This window comes from Ranitomeya variabilis, chromosome 5 (assembly GCF_051348905.1).
Source record: "Ranitomeya variabilis isolate aRanVar5 chromosome 5, aRanVar5.hap1, whole genome shotgun sequence".
NCBI classification, from domain to species: domain Eukaryota; kingdom Metazoa; phylum Chordata; class Amphibia; order Anura; family Dendrobatidae; genus Ranitomeya; species Ranitomeya variabilis.
The window spans coordinates 548,009,189-548,022,819 of NC_135236.1; the positions used below are offsets into that span (position 1 = coordinate 548,009,189).

A 13,631-nucleotide genomic window follows, 5' to 3' on the forward strand; every position below is an offset into this window, starting at 1 on the left:
AGAATGCATAGATAAGCGTGTTAAGCCATAAAAGGGCCACGACCTCCAATATATAGTGTAAAGAAAGTGACTACACATATTTTAGTATTAAATTAATTTACAGGTTCACAAATACACTGTGAGCAATATGTAAAAATATGTATACAGGGTTTGCCATTTATATGGATACTCCTGGGTGGGCCATTTATAAAATTGCATCCAAACTGTCTGACTTCAAAATGGCCGACATGGTCACCACCCAACTTGAAAAGTTTTCCCCCTCCCATATACTAATGTGCCACAAACAGGAAGCTGATATCACCAACCATTCCCATTTTATTTAGGTGTATCCATATACATGGCTGTCATGATTCTCAATGGCGAGAGAACATAGCCCAGCATATATGAGAACTAGCTCTTGGAAGATGGAAACTATACTGACCATGAACTAAACCTGCCGCACAACTAGAAGTGGCCGGGTAGCATGCCTACGTTTTTTTATCCCTAGATGCCCAGCGCCAGCCGGAGAACTACCTAATCCTAGCAGAGGAAAAGACAGTCCTGGCTCACCTCTAGAGAAATTTTCCCAAAAGGCAGACAGAGGCCCCCACATATATTGGCGGTGATTTTAGATGAAATGACAAACGTAGTATGAAAATAGGTTTAGCAAAAATCGAGGTCCGCTTACTAGATAGAAAGAAGACAGAAAGGGCACTTTCATGGTCAGCAGAAAACCCTATCAAAACACCATCCAGAAATTACTTTAAGACTCTAGCATTAACTCATAACACCAGAGTGGCAATTTCCGCTCACAAGAGCTTTCCAGACACAGTAACGAAACAGCAGCTGTGAACAGGAACAAAATGCAAAAACACACAAGGACAAAAGTCCAACTTAGCTGGGAGTTGTCTAGTAGCAGGAACATGCACAGAAAGGCTTCTGATCACATTGTTGACCGGCATGAAACTGACAGAGGAGCAAGGTTATATAGCGACTCCCACATCCTGATAGGAGCAGGTGAACAGAGGGGATGATGCACACAAGTACAATTCCACAAGTGGCCACCGGGGGAGCCCAGAATACAATTTCACAACACATGGCCCATCCTGTATTTAAAAGCAACAAAAGTAGTTGAAAAAGTACAAGATATATATATATATATATATATATATATATATATATATGTATATATATATATATATATATATATATATATATATATATATATAAATGCTCACGTACACTGTACACATATGTATATTAGTCAGAAACAGGGTAAGCAAGGGAATATATTCAATAGATTGTTAGAACCGGTAGCAAGTGCCTCTATGTACCTTAAGTTGGCATTGTAATAAAGGTGATATGGCGTCACTGCTCAATGTTGAATATCCTTTATTACCCTAATGAGCAATATAGCTGGTAAAGGACACCAGAATTGCCAAGTCATGTATAGCTTAAACAGGATGGCCTATGCATATTAGCAAAAGAAGAAATACTCTCCATTACCTACAGATATAAATGAGGCAATAATATGGGTAATCAGAGGAAGCCATTGAATCACACAAATGTGTCGCATGGATGGAACTGAAGGGAGTCGTGTTATAGTAATATATACAACAAGCAAGAACCAAAATGTGCCCAAACGAAACCAATCCAGATAGAATGCTGGAGGGAACCAGACGAGGTATAACATGATATCAACCATCCATGCACAATGGAAGAACTATAGGCCAATTAAAAATATTATCCTATTGCCTAGGGGTCCCCAGCCTATAGCTCGAGAGCCACATGCAGCGTGCGGGCCTGTGATGTGTGGCTCGTGGCTATCTGCCAGCTTGTTGCCTTAGCACCAGATGTAACAAACAGCTATTAAGAGTTTATCTCTAGGTGGTGACTTGTGTGTAGCCCTGCATAGAAGAGCAGATATGAATGGGGGAGATAGGAAACCCTGGAGCCTGGCATACTGCCTTGGTGTGATTTCAGTGGAAAAGCTTTGGAATATGGAACTCCGTGTCACTATTTTGAGTGAGGATGGAGCTGGATGTGGATAATGAGTGTCTCTCAGAGCTGAAAGTGGCTCTCAATAATAATAATCCCATATATTAATTTGATACTTAGCCTAATGATGACATTGCATGATCTTGATGCATCCCCCCACATACAATTCTTTAGGGTTTATCAAGAGATTCTTTCGAAGAGATGGAGCAATGCTGCAATGAGCATTTGATGCCTCAATAGCAGTGGGATATTAAGTGCACTTTAATGTCGGTGTATAGTACAATAATGACAGGGGAATTACATTAATTCCCCCGACATACCTGGTAATAGCGTAGATTTGTGCTAAAACCCATATGTGCTCCAGCAAAGACAGTGCTGTCAGTTACTGTATGTTGCATTACCGAAAGTGATATAAGTAGCCGCCACTTACAGAGGACAGACAGTACCACCCCTGCATGACGTCACTGAAAATGAAGTGACTACTGGAGGTAAACAGTAACGCCCCTCTATGACATTACCCAGGATTGATGTTGGTACATAGTATACGCGAATGTATATATTATGCATAGTCTGTGCATAATATATGCAAATAGACTTGATAATATTGCAAACAGGGCTTTGTAAGGGCCATATAGTCACTTTCAGCATTGAGAAAATGAAAAAAATGGGCAACATTGAGGATCATAGACAGAGTAGTCGACCAAAGACACATATTGCAGCTGTTTATTTCCATTTTATATTGGAAAATGTCCAGCAATGCCGTCAGCTCAGAACTGACAACAACCAATTGGACCCAGCTACACTGATCTACTGCTTGGAGAAATCTGTCCAGAAGTGACTTTCATGGAATAATTGTAGCCAAAAAGCCATACCTTCAACATGGAAACAAGGCCAAATGACTCAACTATGCATGGAAACATCAGAACTGAGTACATAAAGAATGGAAGCAGGTTCTCTGAATTGATGAATCAAAATTGGAAATATTTTTCTGTAACAGAAGGATGTGTTCTGAAGGACTGAAGCGTGGTACAATAATGAGTGTCTGTAGGCACCAGTGAAGAATGGTTGACTTTCCTAACAAGACTGGGGCTGCATTTTAACAAATAGAGTTCTGGATTTCGTGAAGATTATTGGTGTTCTCATTACTGAGAAATACAGGCAGATACTTGGCTATCATTTATTACAATCAGGGAGGCATCTGATTGGTTCCAAATGTCTGATTGGCTCCAAATGTATTCAGCAGCAGAAGAACAATCCCAAACATTCAGCAAATTCAGTAAAAACTATCTTCAGCATAAAGAAGATCAAGGAGTCTTGGCAGTGATGGTATGGTCCCCACAGATCTCTGACCTCAAAATCAGCATGTCTATCTCATATTACAGGAAGAGATAAAATAATTTGAGCACATCCATGGAAGATCTGTAGCTAGTTCCCCAAGATATTTGGAACCATTTTGTGCAAGTGTACCTAGAAGAGTTGCATCAAATATTGATTTGAATTAGATTTTTACTTTCTTCATTCACTTTGCATATTGTTTATTGATAAAAATAAACTATTAACATTTATTTTTTTTACAGGAAAGATATATATCTTGGTACCGTGTTAGTCAGTGGATAGAAAAATATTTAGAATTGATACTTTCAATTCTAAATATTTTTATATTATTTGAAGCATTCTTAGTACCGTATATGCATATACATGCATATATATACAGTACAGACCAAAAGTTTGGACACACCTTCTCATTTAAAGATTTTTCTGTATTTTCATGACTATGAAAATTGTACATTCACACTGAAGGCATCAAAACTATGAATTAACACATGTGGAATTATATACTTAACAAAAAAGTGTGAAACAACTGAAATTATGTCTCATATTCTAGGTTCTTCAAAGTAGCCACCTTTTGCTTTGATAACTGCTTTGCGCACTCTTATGTGGTGTACCTAATTATTTGTACTAAATGTCCAACTGGGGGTCTGTATGTGGGGGAGAAAGGGCAAAAACTGAGGACAAGGATGAATTCTCACCGCCACACAATAAGAGAAAAAAGAATGGATCTACCTGTGGCAATACATTTTTGTCTCCCCAATCATAACGTAACAGAAGAATATGGGAATATAAACTGATGATGACCTTTGACAGTCTTAGTGCAGGAATAAATGTGTCGCGTGGATTTATGTCTTTTACATCAACTAAGGAACTAAGGAATTTGCCCTTCAGACCATGTGGAGTCATCACAAGAGAACCAGACCCCAATCAGAGGACAATAAAACATTCCCTATCTAAGAACTGGACCAATATTTATGGACATAACTGTTTATCACCCATGTTAATTCTGCTTCATGTCACCTGTCTTATCCATGTTTTATTTCTGTGATGTTTTGTTCATAAATATGTGATTCTCCAGAATTTCTTTTAGTCTATGCCTGATGAAGAGGCCTGCGTAGTCTCAAAAGCTTGCAATTTGTAAGTGTATGTTTCCACATTCAGGAAATGCTGCGTGTTTGATGCTGCGCAGAGCCACAGCATCAAACACGCAGCGTCCAGATGTTACAGCATAGTGGAGGAGATTTTATCAAATCCTGTCTCCACTATGCATTGTAACACGCACCCGGCAGCCCTGCAGTTCTGGACATGCTGCGCGTCTTTTAAGATCGCAGCATGTCCGTTTTACCTAAGGTAAAACACAGGGCCTTATGTGTGGGGTGCGATGATGCCGGATGTGTGCAATGAATCCACTCCGTCCAAACCACCGGCCATCCTGAAGGTGGACACATACCCTTACCATCCTTTCAGTTAGCCATTAAAAGGTATCAACCACTGAGGACTGTCAAATGTAAATATTTTTCTTGCACACTCTTGGCATTCTCTTGATGAGTTTAGAGAGGTAGTCACCGGGAATGGTCTTCCAACAATCTTGAAGGAGTTCCCAGAGATGTTTAGCACTTGTTGGCCCTTATGCCTTCACGCTGCGGTCCAGCTCACCCCAAACCATCTCGATTGGGTTCAGGTCTGGTGACTGTGGAGGCCAGGTCATCTGGCGTAGCACCCCATCACTCTCCTTCTTGGTCAAATAGCCCTTACACAGCCTGGAGGTGTGTTTGGGGTCATTTTCTTGTTGAAAAATAAATGATTGTCCAACTAAACGCAAACCAGATGGAATAGCATGCCGCTGCAGGATGCTGTGGTAGCTATGCTGGTTCAGTATGCCTTCAATTTTGAATAAATCCCCAACAGTGTCACCAGCAAAGCACCCCCACACCATCATACCTCCTCCTCCATGCTTCATGGTGGTAAACAGGCATGTAGAGTCCATTCGTTCACCTTTTCTGCGTCGCACAAAGACACGATGGTTGGAAACAAAGATCTCAAATTTGGACTCATCAGACCAAAGCACAGATTTCCACTGGTCTAATGTCCATTCCTTTTGTTCTTTAGCCCAAACAAGTCTCTTCTGCTTGTTGCCTGTCCTTAGCAGTGGTTTCCTAGCAGGTATTTTACTATGAAGGCCTGCTGCACAAAGTCTCTTCTTAACAGTTGTTGTAGAGATGTGTCTGCTGCCTGAACTGTGTGTGACATTGACCTGGTCTCTAATCTGAGCTGCTGTTAACCTGCGATTTCTGAGACTGGTGACTCGGATATACTTATCCTCAGAAGCAGAGGTGACTCTTGGTCTTCCTTTCCTGGGGAGGTCCTCATGTGAGCCAGTTTCTTTGTAGCGCTTGATGGTTTTTGCCACTGCACTTGGGGACACTTTCAAAGTTTTCCCAATTTTTCGGACTGACCTTAATTTCTTAAAGTATTGATGGCCACTCGTTTTTCTTTACTTAGCTGTTTTTTTCTTGCCATAGTACAAATTCTAACAGTCTATTCAGTAGGAATATCAGCTGTGTATCCACCAGACTTCTGCACAACACAATTGATGGTCCCAACACCATTTATAAGGCAAGAAATCCCACTTATTAAACCTGACAGGGCACACCTGTGAAGTGAAAACCATTCCCGGTGACTACCTCTTGAAGCTCATCAAGAGCATGCCAAGAGTGTGCAAAGCAGTCATCAAAGCAAAGGTGGCTACTTTGAAGAACCTAGAATATAAGACATAATTTCTGTTGTTTCACACATTTTTGTTTTTTGTTAAGTATATAATTCCACATGTGTTAATTCATAGTTTTGATGCCTTCAGTGTGAATGTACAATTTTCTTAGTCATGAAAATACAGAAAAATCTTTAAATGAGAAGGTTTGTTCAAACTTTTGTTCAGTACTGTCTATCTATCTATCTATCTATCTATCTATCTATCTATCTATCTATAGTATATGTGTACATGTGGATACACACACTTTAAACAGTGCCTTACTAAATAAATTAAAATTGTTATCCTGCAGGATAATAAAGATGATGGCCATTCTGAGCAGGTATGTGCTTTTAAATTACTTTAATAATAAACTAGTTGTGAAAATTGACAAATAGCTATTTAAAAGATAGTCATGATTTTATCTGTCCTGCTTGAGGTATCTATACGGCATTCTTTGTATTGCAAAAATGAATTTTCAATTGAACTGACAAGTCAATAAAACAGTAGAATTATGGCAATACGAAACTTACATAGATTTTTGTTAACTAAGCAGTAAAAAAAAAATCTGAAGTTCATAAAAAAAATAAAATATTTGTGTTGCCATTTCTCGAGAGGAGACTTTTGGTGTTCTTATTTTATAGAATTTAGTTAATTAGTGAGTTAATTTTCACCTAATTTTCATCCTGAAAGCTTACTAGATTATTTTGTGGAAACATAGTAAGGAATACTTAGCAATATTGTTTAATTCTGAAAATTAATCAAACTAGTTTATGATGTTTGATAAATCTGGATTATTTTTAGACTGTCGAGTAATTTTATGCTGCCTATTAGTTGGCTTACCTTGTGTGTGGCTCGATTTTTGTGCATCACTTTAGTGAAGTAAGTTACACAAGTTACACTTTATTCTCTTTTTTTTATGTTAGGACCATTTTACGGAAAAACCTATCAAGGAGGTCAGTATATATAAAAAATAGATATAAGACAATAAGTTTCCAAATCTGTTGCTATTGAAAAAAAGGGGAACTTGTAAATCAATTCTGTTCATACCCAGAGTAGCAAATATCAGTGACTAACAGCGTTTAAAAAAGTTGTCCAAGGCTAACATTCTGCTGACCAATCAAAAGAATAGGTCACCAATAAGAGTTTGAAGAATGTCCTACACCCCCACCAATCAGCTGATATCTGCTCCGGCATTAGTCGGATGTAAATGGACACAGCAGTTGTATGCATTTAATGGCTGCCGCCAAGTAATGCAATTTATCTCCCATTCAAGTGATATACTCATTTATTATGATCAGTGCTAAGCAGGAAGAGTTAAAGGGAACCTGTCACCAGGAATAACGCTGGTAACCTGCAGATATGGGGTTAATCTGCAGGTTAACATCATTATGATGCTGCCCAGCGCCTGCACGCCGCAGGGAGAAAATGATCTTTATTGTCCCCGCCAGCATTCGGTGTTCAGTCATAGGGGCGGTGCCTACACTGGCTGTACATTGCAGCCGGCTGACAGTCAGGGGCCGGGGGCATGGTTACAGTGGCCGCTCGGTATTCTCAGAGCAGTGACTGAACCGGCGCCACCCCTACAACTGAATGCCGAATGCTGGTGGGGAGAATAAAGATCATTTTCTGCCCACTGAATTCGGCTACATGCAGGTGTCGGACAGCATTATTATTCTGTTAACCTGCAGATTATCCGCATATATGCAGGTTAACAGCGTTATTCGTGTTGACTGGTTTAAGGTAATTTTAAACTGCAAGATTATCATGAACAAGCACTCCTAAGAATGCTCATTTCATGATAATCATGCAGTCTAAAAAAGCTACAGACCACTCGCTGAACTAGCAGAACACTTATTTGTCAGCGAAAATGATCTTTTCTACTGCACAAAAGATCACACTTCCCGGTAGTGCATCATCCTGTGTAAACAGGACTTGGGCTGCCAAGAACATCATATGCACTATCTATTACACATCATTCATTGATCATTGGACAAGTGGTCAGCCTATATAAATAAGCATTTATATGACCGCCAATGAGCAACTTATTTGCAGTTATTTAGTGCCACATCATCAAATGTAAATGGACCTGAGAAAGATCAGCTAACTACGTTTAGAAAAAATATTAGACTAGATATGGAGCACCCACCAGGGCCGTGGGGTACTCGAGCCAGGCCCGACGGGGCTTAAAGGGGTGCTCACGGCAGCAGTGACCTGGTCCGTGGCCATAGGCATCCAATAAAAGTCAAAATGAAATTAAAGGGGAATAAAGTTTATGGGGAGGTTGCTCGTGACGCCATTCTGATTCTCCAGGTCATTGTGAGATCACAGACACCAAACTTGCCTACGTTCTTTTATATCTAAGTGGTGAAAAAAAATCCAAACTTTGTTTTAAAAAAAATGCGCAATTTTCCAATACCTGTAGCGTCTCCATTTTTCAGGATCCCGGGTTGGGTGACGCCTTATTTTTTCCGGGCCAAGCTAACTTTTTTAATTATACTATTTTGGTGCAGATACTATCTTTTTATCGCCCGTTATTGCGTTTTAATGCAATGTCGTTGGCGACCCAAAAAAGTAATCCTGGCATTTTGACTTTTTTTCTCAGTAGAACATTTACCGATCATGCTAATCATTTTCTTTTATAGATCGGGCAATGCTGAATGTGGCAATACCAAATATGTTATGTTTGATTTTATTTTTATTGTTTTATTTTGAATGGGGCAAAAGTGGGGTGATTTAAACTTGTATTTTTTTTAATTTTTTTACATTTTTAATCACATTTCTTGTTTACTTTTGGCATGCTTCAAAAGTCTCAATAGGAGATTAGAAGCTGCCATAGCCCAATCGGCTCTGCTACATAGAGGCTATGGTCACATCGCCTCTATGTAGTAGAATTGCTCACTTGCTATGAGCTCATGGGTGGTGCTCACAGCAATCCGGCACTGACAACCATAGAGGTCTCCAGGAGACCCCAGGTTGTCATTCTGACACAACGGTGACCCGTGATCACATGACGCAGGTCAACTGTGTGCGTATTTCCGGCGCAATTGCTGGAAGCGGGATTTAAATGCTGCTGTCAGAGTTTGACAGCGGCATTTATCTAGTTAATAGCTGTGGGAGGATCGCAATTCCTCACATGTAAAGCGCCATGGAATAAATGGCGCTATAACAATAAATAATAATAATAATTCCACCCGCGGCTATTGCGGGCATATGTTAGCTGTTCAAAAACAGCTGACATGTCCTCGGAAAGATGAGGGCTCACTGCCGGAGCCCACATCAAATGGAGGGATATCAACATCGGCGTACTATTACTCCTGATGTTGGTAAAGGGTTAATGGAGCATCCCATGAAAAATCTCCATTTTTCCACATATGAAATATGGGAATATGATGATATAGTAGAACTTCTCAGAAGTCTGTGACCACTAAGTTGTCTCTGTACATTGTAACAAAGCTGTTGGACGCTCGTGCACAAGAGCTCTTTAAGGGGTTGTCCACTACTAGGACAACTCTTTCTTAGACTAAATGTTCAGACCAGAAAAAATAAATAATCCTATACTCACCTTCCAGGCCTGTGCCATTCCAGCAGTGTCAGCACTCACGGTCCTGGGGATGTGAAGCGGTGGAATGACACATGATGTCCGGTGCCCAATCATCGCTGAAGTCACTGTCTCCACCCTCAGAAAACCTGAACATGTAAAGGAAGTCCAGGCTGCAGCTGATCCCGGACTTCCTTTTCATGCTCAAAATGGCTGAAGGCGGGGACAGTGATTCCAGCGCATATTGTCCATCATGTGTCATTCCACCACATCACATCCCCAGGACCGCGAGTGCCGACACCGCAGGAATTACCCCAGCAAAGGAGGTGAGAATAGGTTTACTTATTATATCAGGGCCGATCATTTGGTTAAAGAAGGTGTTGTCCTAGTAGTGGACAACGCCTTTAATTATGTGACTCTTCTAACACTATGGAATTACTTTTGGGTTGAAACATCTAAAATTGTAATCATTACACTTTTTCTTCAAATGAGTTATCTCAATAATGTTGGGAATATCAAAAATCTAAATTAATTATTGTAAAAAAATTAAATTTCACTACTTGCACAATTTTACATATGTATTCTCTGTTTTGTTGCAGAAACATTCCAAAGAAGATTCAGCTTCCAAAGAGGTTAGTTTCTGTAAAGGCAAATTATTTTATTGGAAAGTCCATTGCTTATGGAAAAAGCATCCAATACTCTAAATAATGGAATGATAAAATGAATGCACTAATATAATGACATACCAAGTGTGGACCTGACAGGGTTTTGCTTGACACAGGGGTTCAAAAAGTGACATGGTCAGCAGCAGGCATAATACAGTAACAGTTTAGCATGGGTAGCTTCGGCTTAATACAAACCTATACCACAAATCAGAGCCCTCTGAAAAATATTGCAAGTCACAAAGTGCCAACAAATGGGAATCGGCCAGCAGGTTTTTTGCAGAATCCAACGATGTATCGCTTAAATTACTGGGTGCAACCGCTCTGCCACAATCAGATATTTTAGATTTAGCAATGAAAAGCTGAAAAAAAGCTGTCCCTGCCCACATCAGGTTCTGTATGTGCAATGTCCATAGACAGTGAGCTACAGATCATAGGAGGGGGCGTGTCTGACCGTGTCTCACAAGCCCAGCTAGTCACAGCAATCATCAGCTACTTGTGCTAAAACAATCATTGCAGGACAACAAAACCTCACAGCTTTATAAGAGAGGCAAAGCTGAAATCTGTGCTGTAACCCCTACAGCATGCTTTCTTCAGCTTACATAGCAAAAACTTGCTGACAGGTTCCTTTTAAGAAGGACCAGCTAAACTATACCCTAAAATGTAATATGTTATTAGTGCTCAAGAAGTTCTTTTTATGTTGTAATAACCTCTAGGTACCACTCATTGCATCCATTACAATACGTTTCTCTAAATAATGGAAGTAGCACATTTAGAATCCCTGTTTTATAATAATTTCATGAGCAAGACAATTCATGTGCCTGTGTAAAGCAGGAAATCAGTTGCAAATCACAGATGAGCACAAGGCTGAAACAGACAACAAACTATTTATTGCTTCCGGTATGCCATAAACCTGTGAAACTTGGGAAGCAGTTTAACAATAAAAACAACATAAACACAAGTTGGCTAAACATTGCACAACATGCAATACGTCTTGAGGTTTAATCTGAATAATCAGAGAAGTCTCTTAAGGGATTATACAGCTGTCTCTCTGATAGGGATGGTACACCAGTTCCTGGTAGAACTGCTATGGTATCTCCTCTTAACACAATGGTCCTGCGGAGATCACCAAGTTTTCCCACTAGGCTGCAAATCCTCCTAATGATCTCTATCAAAGAATGCTGAGTCTCCTTTAGCTCATCCAATACCAACCCCACCTGTTGTCCTAGTCAAGGCCAACCCATATACAGTATGTTGGGGTCAGAAGCAATGGCCCAGCTCAGCTATGTCTTTCTCCTATCAACCCAGGCGTCCTCCCCCAGTTGAAGTCTCCTCTTGGATCTTAAGTGCTTGACCGATGGCGAGTGTCTACTGGGCCTGGGAAAAAAAGGACTGGCCTCCATCATCTGGTCTGGAACCTGACTGGCGTATAGTGCGGATTCGAAGCATGAGTGGCGCAGTCTGGACTCTGGGTCTTGGCTGACGTAGATCTGGTACTCGGGTCTTGACCAGCATAGTTGGGTCTTCAGATCTCACTGGGCAATGTCTAAGCTCTGTCTGACAGCGCTCCAGCATCATGCTGATGCATGCTTTCCACTGAGGCCTGTCAATCTGGCTTCAGCGTCATCCTTGGTCCACATCCGAACCTCTATCTCTCTTGACGCCAAATCACCCCTCAGTTTGGAGCGCAGGCGCTTTATATCTGGGAGTTTCTTCATCAAAGGCACCTGACCGGGTATCACATTAAAAGTCATCCAACTCTTCCTGTGTCGGCTTGTTCCACATGGTCCCATCTAGCCAGCAGGTGGCAGCCTTCAAGCACTAATGAAATATCAGGCAGGAGCTCTGTAGGAGTATCATAGCCTCCTCTTACATATATGCCCTATTATGTGGCCTTTCTTTGAGCCACAAAGAAGATCGCCTCTGCAATTACAGTCAATCTATTCATTAAAATCAGCTCATTGTGAGGCAAGTTTTCAATTCTTTTCACATAGCAATATTAGCTTGTATCTGTATTTTAACAGTTTCCTTAGATTTGGGGCATTTAAGATTTTTTGCTTTGCACCAGCTGCTGTTGGTAGAGATGGCACAAAAGGGTGTTTGTTTTTTAAGGAGATTTGTTTTTCACTGGATAATTAATGTTAATGAAGTATGCCAATAATACCTCCATATTGCCCAACATAACATAGGGGCATAGGATGTTACAATAAAGCCTCACATAAGTATGTGGGTGTCATATTAAGTCTAGACAATATGGAATTAACTTATCAATGCAGCCCAAGCTGTGAACAGCATGAATCAGAGCCTGACTGCATAACTATTGCAGACATATAAATCTTTCTCTGAAAAGCTCTGGTATTTTAGAGAAAATACAGTGGCTTGCAAAAGTATTCCCCCACACCCCTACACTGGCATTTTCATTTTGCAACCTCACAAACTAGAATTTCACTGTTTTTTTTTGAGGGTTTGCATCAGTTCATGTAAAGAGCAATCCTTTCAACTATGAACATTTAGTTTTCTGTTTATGTGAAGCATAATTACTGAAAACTACAGCGTGCAAAACTATTCACCCCCAAAAGTCAGTACTTTGTAGAGCCTCTTTTGCTTTAATTACAACTTCAAGTTGCTTTGGATAAGTTTTTTATAAGCTTTTACAGAAATGTAATTTTTTCTCTTTTTGTGAGTCTCTGCTTGACTCAAACCAATGACCTTTATAATTGCAAGCAATAGCTAAAGACATTAGCCACAGGCTCCAACAATGTGTCTCAGAGAGTTTTACAAACTTGAGCTGTATTGCAGCAACATAACCTGCAGCAACATAACCTACATAACCTACGTAACCTAACCTATGCACATAGATATAACATAACCTACCAGCAGATTATACTCGCATTTTCCAACTCTGTCAGTTCACCGCGGGTCAGGTGCGGAGTCTGTGCATGCTCAGTGACCACTGTCTCATTATGAGGTTATAACTCTGGAACGCTTCAACGGATCTTGGCGATTCTGACATTGTTTTCTCGTGACATATTGTACTTCATGATAGTGGTAAAATTTATTCGATATAACTTGCGTTTATTTGTGAAAACATGGAAAGTTGGCTAAAATTTTGAAAATTTTGCAAACCTTTAATTTTTATGCCTTTAAATCAAGAGAGTCATATTGCACAAAAAAGTTAATAAATAACACTTCCCACATGTCTACTTTACATCAGCACAATTTTGTAGCCAATTTTTTTGGTTAGGAAGTTATAAGGGTTAAAAGTTGACCAGCGATTTTTCATTTTTTTAGCAAACTTTACAAAACCATTTTTTTAGGGACCACATCACATTTGAGGAGTCTATATGAAAGAAAATACCCAAAAGTGACACGA

The 13,631-nt window shown here is 40.0% G+C and overlaps 1 protein-coding gene across 6 annotated transcripts in view; it reads left to right on the forward strand.

The window, feature by feature from the left end:
* LOC143776465 (uncharacterized) overlaps window positions 1–13,631 on the forward strand; it is a 156,447-nt gene that overhangs the window by 128,744 nt on the left and 14,072 nt on the right. For 2 of the 6 annotated variants that reach the window (XM_077265880.1, XM_077265881.1), the window contains exons 6-8: window positions 6,369–6,398; window positions 6,982–7,011; window positions 10,196–10,228. In XM_077265880.1, the coding sequence (XP_077121995.1) occupies window positions 6,369–6,398; window positions 6,982–7,011; window positions 10,196–10,228 (93 nt within the window). The remainder of the gene's footprint in view (window positions 1–6,368; window positions 6,399–6,981; window positions 7,012–10,195; window positions 10,229–13,631) is intronic. The other 4 variants (XM_077265882.1, XM_077265884.1, XM_077265885.1 and 1 more) reach the window with 2 other exon arrangements.